This window comes from Pundamilia nyererei, unplaced genomic scaffold (genome assembly GCF_000239375.1).
Source record: "Pundamilia nyererei isolate P.nyererei 1_Seehausen unplaced genomic scaffold, PunNye1.0 scaffold00252, whole genome shotgun sequence".
Lineage (NCBI taxonomy): Eukaryota > Metazoa > Chordata > Actinopteri > Cichliformes > Cichlidae > Pundamilia > Pundamilia nyererei.
In genome coordinates this window covers 287325-295749 of record NW_005187653.1, presented here as the reverse complement: position 1 = coordinate 295749, position 8425 = coordinate 287325, and the positions used below count along the sequence as shown (strand labels likewise).

Genomic DNA, 8425 nt, shown 5'->3' with positions numbered 1-8425 from the left:
TTTTTTTTTATTATGTTGCTCTTTGTTGTTTGCTTTCTCTTCTGTTTTTTTCTCCATACAGGTGACCCAGGTGTTTTGTTTTTTTGTTAGTTGTTTTTTTTCTTTCTTCCCCCCTTCTCACCGTCTCTTCTCCCCTTTGGTTTTCTTTCTCTCTTTCTTTCATTCTCTCTCCCTGTCCTATCCCCCAGTCATGTCTGTCCCGTTTGTAGCAACTGAAAATAAAATTAATTCATAATTATAATAAAGGTCAAACAAATGGACCAATATGGCAAGGCCATGATGATCCACTTGGTAAAATAAATCCGCTTGGCATCTTTCTTGGCCTTAAGACAACAATTCTGATGCTAAAGATCCAAACGGGACACAAAAAAAAGAAAAAAAAGAAATGACCTTTACACAAACACAGTGAACCACACGATTTCAACGAGGACACAGTCTGCATCCACAACAACGTCAGCTGCTCCGGGGCCATTCAGTGCTGCAGACTCACACACGTGTCGTCGTGCTCACGCTGTCACAGGTTTCTCAGTGGGACCCACAGTGTGTTTGTATCTCAGCAGGGATTTCCTGCCCAGGGATCACACACAGGCTGCTGCTGATTGGTCGATTCAAATTCAGCACCTTCAGCCCAATGAGCGTATGAAAGAGACTGATTCAGACTGCTCGCCTGGCATAGAAACACAGAGCTGCACGTGTGTGTCAGAGGGGTGTTTACAAACTGCCACCAATCAGAAACCCTTCCACGATGAACTGCGTGTTTGCAGATCAGCTTTGACATGCAGCAATATTTTTGTCTTACTCTGTATTCTGGCAGTTTTGTAGTAACAGGCGTCACTACCTCATGTCAATAATGAGTTTTTCACTTCCCTGAGTTTCTGATCTCAGGCTGACAGATCAGGCTTTTTGTTGCTTTCTCTTTTTCTGATCTCATTTACTTTTTGAACTTTAACATCCAGACTCTGTGTGACAGCGAGCCACAGTCACTGTCCCTTTGGCCTTTCTGACTTCCTCCTCAGACATGATTGATTCATGTATTTAACACCGTCACTACTTTCTACACTTCAGCTCAACAGACTGCAGGCAGCATGCACGAGCCCGGGGTTCACAATACGTAAGCTGGTAACAACAAGATCAGCAAGTACGCACGTTTCATATATCTGACTGTGACTCTGCATTAGCACAAGGGCAGGAACATTTCTAGGCAGGATATGATGACTAGGGCCAACACTTCATGTGGTAACAATGGTAGAAGACTAAACTGGATGAACAATCATGGCGGATATGTATTCTTCTATGCACTGGGTATGTGCTACAAATGACACGATCGGGGCATCACTCAGGTCCATCCTGGTGCCGTTAAACGGCCTGAAACATATTTCTATAAGATCTGGGTGAGCGAGGGGGTAGTCAGTGGTATCAACTGCACCATTCTCCGGGAACTGCCTGATACTCCTGCCACGTGAAACTGGCTACTGCTGCACACAAGGAGGACCCACTGTACCAGCGTAGCTAACCCACAAAGGCTCCCATGATGCCATCCCGAGACCTAATGCCAGTCAGGCTGCTGTTGCCGGGCTGCAGAGCTTCAATGGATGTGCCTCCCTACAACATCACTGACCCAACACCAGACCAGTCACGCTTAATGATGTTTCACACCTTTCCACATCTGTCACATGCGCTCAGGCTGAACCTGCTGTTGTTATTATGTGAAAAGCACCAGTGGTGCAGCTGCCACCTTTATTATTCTATGGCAAATACCAGTCGGGCTCCAGTCACACCAGTGGGCTGCTGGAGACCATTTCAGTTCTCTTTTCTCCTCGTCTCTCCTCTCCAACCTGTCTTAGCCATGTGATGTTTGTGCCATGTATGTATGATCGCAAGGTTAAATTGGCGCTGGTTAGGCCGGCAGCCTTAACGCTTTATTGATCCTTCTGGATCAATAAAGTACAATCAATCAATGAACAGTCATTTTGCTTCCTGTCTTTGTGTGCTGACGCTGCCTGAACTCTGCCCACGGTCCAAGTCCACCACAGGTACTGTGAAAAGAACGAACATGAGCACCTAAAATGTTTGAATGTTACACTTTATGTACGTGACAGAGGCCACATTCAGAAGCATATAAGTCACATGTGCATACTGAACCATTATTAGCAGACTGAACATCTCTGGACCAGTAAACACTCACATGTGCATTAAGTTAAGGGGTGCCATAAACTCACTCTAATGAACTGTATGGCACACTGACCTGAACGTCCTTGTGACGCTGTGCTAATGCTACCTGTTCCCCTCTGCGGGCCAGATTTCCTTGATGAGATACTAACAGCAAGTTGTTGTCCGATGCATCAGCTGGACAGTGGAGATGTGACAGTGTCAGACAGAAAGCACTGTGTGGATGAAACAGGCTGTGTGAAGCCCTGTTGGAAACTGAGCTGGGGCGCTATGAATTCTGGGACACAGCTTCTTCTTCTTCGGGGTTTAACGGCAGCTGGCATCCTTGTACATGCAGTGCTGCCATCTTCTGTTTCAGTCCGTTATTACACTCTTAAATCCTGCTACTTATTCCTGCGTCTTTTGGGATCTTACAAAGCTTCAAACGACGCGTCGACTATTAAATCAGTCGTCGACGATTTTGATAGTCGACGTAATCATGAGTAGTCGACTAATCGTGGCAGCCCTATTGCACACTGTCTCCAAGCACCACCTACAAAATTTCAAAAAGCAGCCGCTGCACTACGTTTCATCTATGAGTCTGACATTTGGCAGCCTGTAAGACAACAAGGCGTAAAAAGTCTCAACAAAAAGAACCAACAACATGAAGTCAGCCATTTTTAACTCAATGTATAATTTTGGTGATATTTTCAGATCTTGTATTTTTAGGAACTCCTCTGAGGGATTTGGTCAGATCAGTTATCTTCGTTCAGTGTAAAGACAGCGGTGACGTTAAATTGCAAAGTGAGTTTTCGTGAAATCGTGGTGGGATTGACAAATTTCGATATTTCGCCATCCAGGATGAAATTGCTCATCTCTGTTATAAGAAAGTTGCTCTAAGAAATCTAAAGGAATCACTCCCAAACTTCATGGTGAGAGTCCCACCCTGAAAACATTTATATGCCATCTGTCAGCAATTGTTAGAGTGACGGTAGAAAGAGGAAATGTGCTGCAGGTCATAAGAATCCTTCAATGTTGACGAAACGTTAAGGAAGTAGGACAGTATCATTCTTTAAAGTAGGCCTAATGCTGTTTTTTTCTGGAAAAACCCTGAAATCAACGTATGATCTGTATCAACGTGAAACACGTGTGAAACCACAGGTTCGGAGCACTCGGAGCTCCAGTGCCTGCAACTGTGTCTCAAGTTTGACAAGTTTAAAGACGTCACTGAATAAAACTAGAAAACCTCCTCGTGTACAGGGCAGAATTATGTCAGCTCAGCTAACAGTAACCTAGATGATTTAAAGTATGGTGCTGTGATGAGCATAGCACCACAGACATGCCTCACTCCACCAGATGCCTTTGACGATTGTTTGCTGTGTAACTGTCGGTCACGGTTTGCTGTGCTTCTCCACAAACAGCTGGTTTCCTGTTAGGTTGCAGGTTGTGAGATTTCAGTTATTCAACAATGTTTAAAGAGACATGAATGGTGCTTCATACCATAGATTAGTTTTATCTAATATGTTTTAATTCATTCATCAATTATCTATAGAAAGTCCCAATGAATAACTTTGCATCTGTAAACTGCTGACTATTTTGGCCAACAATTAGAATCTGGACATCGGTTTACTTCAATATTTGATTACAAAAAAAATGACTTAATATTTATATTCAAATTCAACAACAAAAACAAAACGTCCATTTTCACTTATAAAATGTCATAAATATGATTATTTTGCGACTAGAAATATCTGTTAAGACCAGTTGAAATGTTGGCGAACATCCCCAGAAAGCATGAAAACCAGTTAAGCTGGAACAAAACGGCAGCTCTCGCATGGGTGGCCCTGCACTTCCTACAAAAACTTTCATGACAACCCACACAAGGCAACACTTCCCATAATACAGCATGCTCGCGTCTGCTCTTTTATCGCAAAGCAATGAAAAACTGGCCTGGTTCGCAAAAAGACATCGCTACAGAGCGATTATGTAACACTTAGAGGCTTAAAAGTAATAAACAACACACCCAGTGCACTCCAAATAAACTGGTTCCCTTTTCCTCAACTTTGTCCATAAAGACGAACCAGTCTGCATGTTTTTGACTGAACAAGAGCAGAAATCATATGTAAATATCGGCGAAGCTTTTACTAATCACAGACGATCAAGTGCTGCGTTCAGATCCACCATGCACACACAAGCAGCAGAGGCGTTTCTTGGCTACTCAACAAGCTAACCAGACTAGCTTGGTCGAACACAGAAAATCGGCTGAACAGAAGCTAGCAACTTCCCACTGGCTGCTCCTACAGCCCCGTCTCTACACACGTCGGAACAAACCTGTTTCAATATGTGAAAAGCAGTCGGTATAATGTCGGCTTACCTTTAATAACATTACTAAAAATCGTAGCCCTGAATTCTTCTTTGGCCTTCTGATCGAAGTCCTGCCCATGAATAATACGCATTTGCTTGAGGAAAGTGGACTTGCCGCTTTCTCCCGCCCCGAGCAATAAGATCTTTACAAGCCTTTTAACATAAGTCTTGTCTCGATGAATACACTTATCTATCTCTTTGGATTTCCGCAGCTGCTCTGCCTCGCCCCTTGTAAGGAGGCAGTTGGGGAAAAATGCAGATAAAACGGAGCGGGACGGCAGGAAGTCCGCCATCTTTGAAACAACTACATCGATACAGAGGGTGGATGGGAGGGCTGAGTCCAGTGCTGCGTTCACGGTCCGTAGGAATCCTCCGAACGACGTTTCGCTTGCGTGTTTCAGCTGTCACAACACAGTCCGTATTGTGACACTCAGTTTGATTTCAAATGGACGTTTTCTGCAAATGATGCCCTTATTGGCACATTTTTCATGGAGACTAATTTACAACACAGCGCAAAAGTCTTGAACAGTATTGTAATATAATTTCCAGAGGTTAGTGGTAAAGAAATACAAATACTTTGTTTACTGTATTTAAGAGCCTTGCAGCTGTAAGCAAACTCAGAGACGTGGCAAGAATGAACTCAGAACTTACTCGTTAAACTTAAATCACCCTAATAATATCAAAAAAGTACAAAATTAAATAAATAACTAAATAAAGTTGATTCATGTGTGGGTCATTGAGTCATAGGTTGTCGTGTAGTCGAGTCATTCCATGAAAATGGCACAATTTGAGTCCCTCTCACCTCTTATGGTGTATTTCATCTATTGGGTCACCAAACTTTCTGTTTAAACAGCTTTACATATATATTGAAATGTACCATTTAATACAGTGTAAAAAACTGAACTAATTTTGATCTTTTTATGGGAAATAATACAGTTTTTTCATTTGACACCACCTATTTTGTCATGTCCCTCATGGCCTTGATGAAAGTTTACTTTGAAAATACCAAATAAAACTATTTAAAAAGTCAATAAATTTTGGTATCAACCTGAACATCTGTTTGTGCTCTTTTGCTGTTAATATTTCTTTTTTTTTTCAAATTTAATTGTTAATTATTCAATAAAATCACAATTATTCTTGTACCTGACTAACCCTTCAACCCCGTCACATGAATGATCCCACCCCCATAAATACAATGGTGTGATCCAGAATTCGTATACATCAGGAAGTGACATCACTGAAGTCTTTTGGACAACAGGACCAGAGACAGGCAAGTTGCTCCATTCTTTTCCTTTATTTTAGTCATTTATCTTGTGATATTGTGGTCGTCAACCTCAATGACTCAACACCGTAACATGAAAAAAAGAAAACTATTACTTATGAAAAGTTTTTTGTTAGTTCATGAACATGTGGTGATTTTGAATTTCATGCATGCCATGTGTTCTCTGTCTGGTATTCACTACATTGAGCAGCGGCCAGTTTGTGCAAAAATCTCAACCCTGTTATGTTTTTGATTGTGAGATTGTGATGGGGTTGAGAGTTTAATACTTTGGTTGTTAAGTTATCCAATTATTTAAATCAATTATTATTATATTCAATCACCATTCTTATACTGCATGCATGCTGAATGTGATTCATGTTCCATGTTAAGGATGCGAGTAAGATGGCACCAACAACAGCAGCAGAAAGGCAAAGGAAGTATCGGGAACGCCTTAAAGCTGATCTTGAAAGAAGGGAGAGAAACCTGCAGAGTGAGCGTGAGAGATGAAGGATGCTGTCAAGGTGACAGTCAAGAAATCTGTGGAGGGCACACAAGAGGACCTCATTGAGCTCTTCCACAGCTTTGTAAAGAAATTTCAAATGCATCACTTCAAGCAGCAGTATGCCTTCTGCCGTGAGCTGAAGAACAACATGTCAGGGGAGGAGACTTTGATACATGTTGACTTCTCAGAAAACTACAGCTGTAAATACAGTTCTCAAGTACAGGCGGTCCACTTTGGGGCTTCACATCAGCAGGCTGCCCTTCATACTGGTGTGTTGTATGTTGGTGGACTCTCAGGCTGTGTCCCAATTCAGAGACCGCACGCTTGAAGTATGCATTTTAAGTGCGATTACGTCACCGCCACGCGATGACGGCTGTCCCAATTCGAAGTGTGCTCCAAATGCACCATCGATTTCCCCAAATATCAAACGTGGTCCAGTGCACGCTTCGTGGTCCCATATATCCCACAATTCATAGTGCAGCGGTGGGTGTGGATAATTTTGCCGCAATTTTGCGGCAGAAGCGAGCAGCCGAAGAGTGAACTGTCAAAAGTAAGTACTGAATACGATGTCACTTATTTATGTGCAAATGTTTAATAACGAAGAACATTAAAACATGACTGTTGGCCACATGTTGGCAAAGTCATGTGACATTAGTGATGTTCGTACATTCAGCGTTAACTTGGGTTTAAAGCATATATATATATATATATATATCCATAGGTCCCACATCCTATTCATGTAGCCCCTTCCGCCGGGGTTACTTGCGTAGTAGCATTCCAACAACGCCCTGTTTTCGTCTCTTCCCCACCGATGCCTTCTTGTTCCAGTAGCCCACTTTTCGTCAGGGTGCCCTGGTTCCTCAACACCTGACGCGGACCTTGTTGATCCGGGCGACGTCCGAGCCGGCATGCCTTCATATTTATCTGTCTCGCTCATGTCTGCGGTAGGCTTGCTTAGCATAGGGGGTCTAGCCTTAGGACTCTTACTGGATACAGACGCCCCAGGCAGGAATCGAACTTGCGATCCTCTGTTCCAAAGGCGTGTAGTCTAACCACTACGCTATCCAGCTGGTGCAAGACCCCAGGTGCAGGCTGTGTAAAGATGCAAGATGCTAGCAGGCAAGGCATACATGGAACGCCATAACCAGGTGGCCGGCATAGTGTACAGGAACATCTGTGCCGAGTATAACCTGGAAGCTAAGATCCTGTGGGACTTCCAGATACAGACGGACAAAATGGTGGTGGCTAACCAACCGGACATAGTGGTGGTAGACAAACAGAAGAAGACGGCCGTAGTGATCGATGTAGCGGTTCCGAATGACAGCAACATCAGGAAGAAGGAACACGAGAAGCTGGAGAAATACCAAGGGCTCAGAGAAGAGCTCGAGAGGATGTGGAGGGTGAAGGTAACGGTGGTCCCCGTGGTAATCGGAGCACTAGGTGCGGTGACTCCCAAGCTAGGCGAGTGGCTCCAGCAGATCCCGGGAATAACATCGGAGATCTCTGTCCAGAAGAGCGCAGTCCTGGGAACAGCTAAGATACTGCGCAGGACCCTCAAGCTCCCAGGCCTCTGGTAGAGGACCCGAGCTTGAAGGATAAACCGCCCGCAGGGGCGTGCTGGGTGTTTTTATATACACGCACGCACGCACGCACACACACACACACACACACACACATTATGCTACATTTGAGCAATTCACTTTACAATGTTTGTTAGTTGTTAATGTGCTGTTGTGGTTTTTACTTGAGATTAATAAAACTTAACTCTACTGCAGTTTGTATCTGGTGTCCTTGCTATGGTTACAAAGTGAGATATAATGTTAATGGAAGTCCTGTACATTGAATTTAGGAGTAAACAACTGTTTATATGTAACGCTGTATTTGTCTCTTCAACCCTGTTATGCTAGTCTCAACCCCGTCACACCTACATTTTCATATATCATTTTCTTAAAATGTTGAAAAAATAATTTAATGTTTGGGGATCTCTGTCTAAGATATTGAGCGCTATCATATGATCATTGATTTTGATTACAATTCTTAGTTAAACTAAATTTTTGATTAAAAATGACAAGATTGCTTTCACTCATTAGTTACATTTCAGGATTAAAGAAAGTAAAAATTTGTGATTTTATGTAACTTTTCAATGTAAA

General features: G+C 42.9%; 1 protein-coding gene across 1 annotated transcript in view; it reads right to left on the bottom strand.

The window, feature by feature from the left end:
• gna13b (guanine nucleotide binding protein (G protein), alpha 13b) overlaps positions 1-4867 on the bottom strand; it is a 23521-nt gene extending 18654 nt beyond the window's left edge. The window contains exon 1 of the mRNA XM_005749636.1: positions 4523-4867. Coding sequence (XP_005749693.1) covers positions 4523-4805 — 283 coding nt within the window. The 5' untranslated portion in view covers positions 4806-4867. The remainder of the gene's footprint in view (positions 1-4522) is intronic.
• Positions 4868-8425: the final 3558 nt, after the last annotated feature.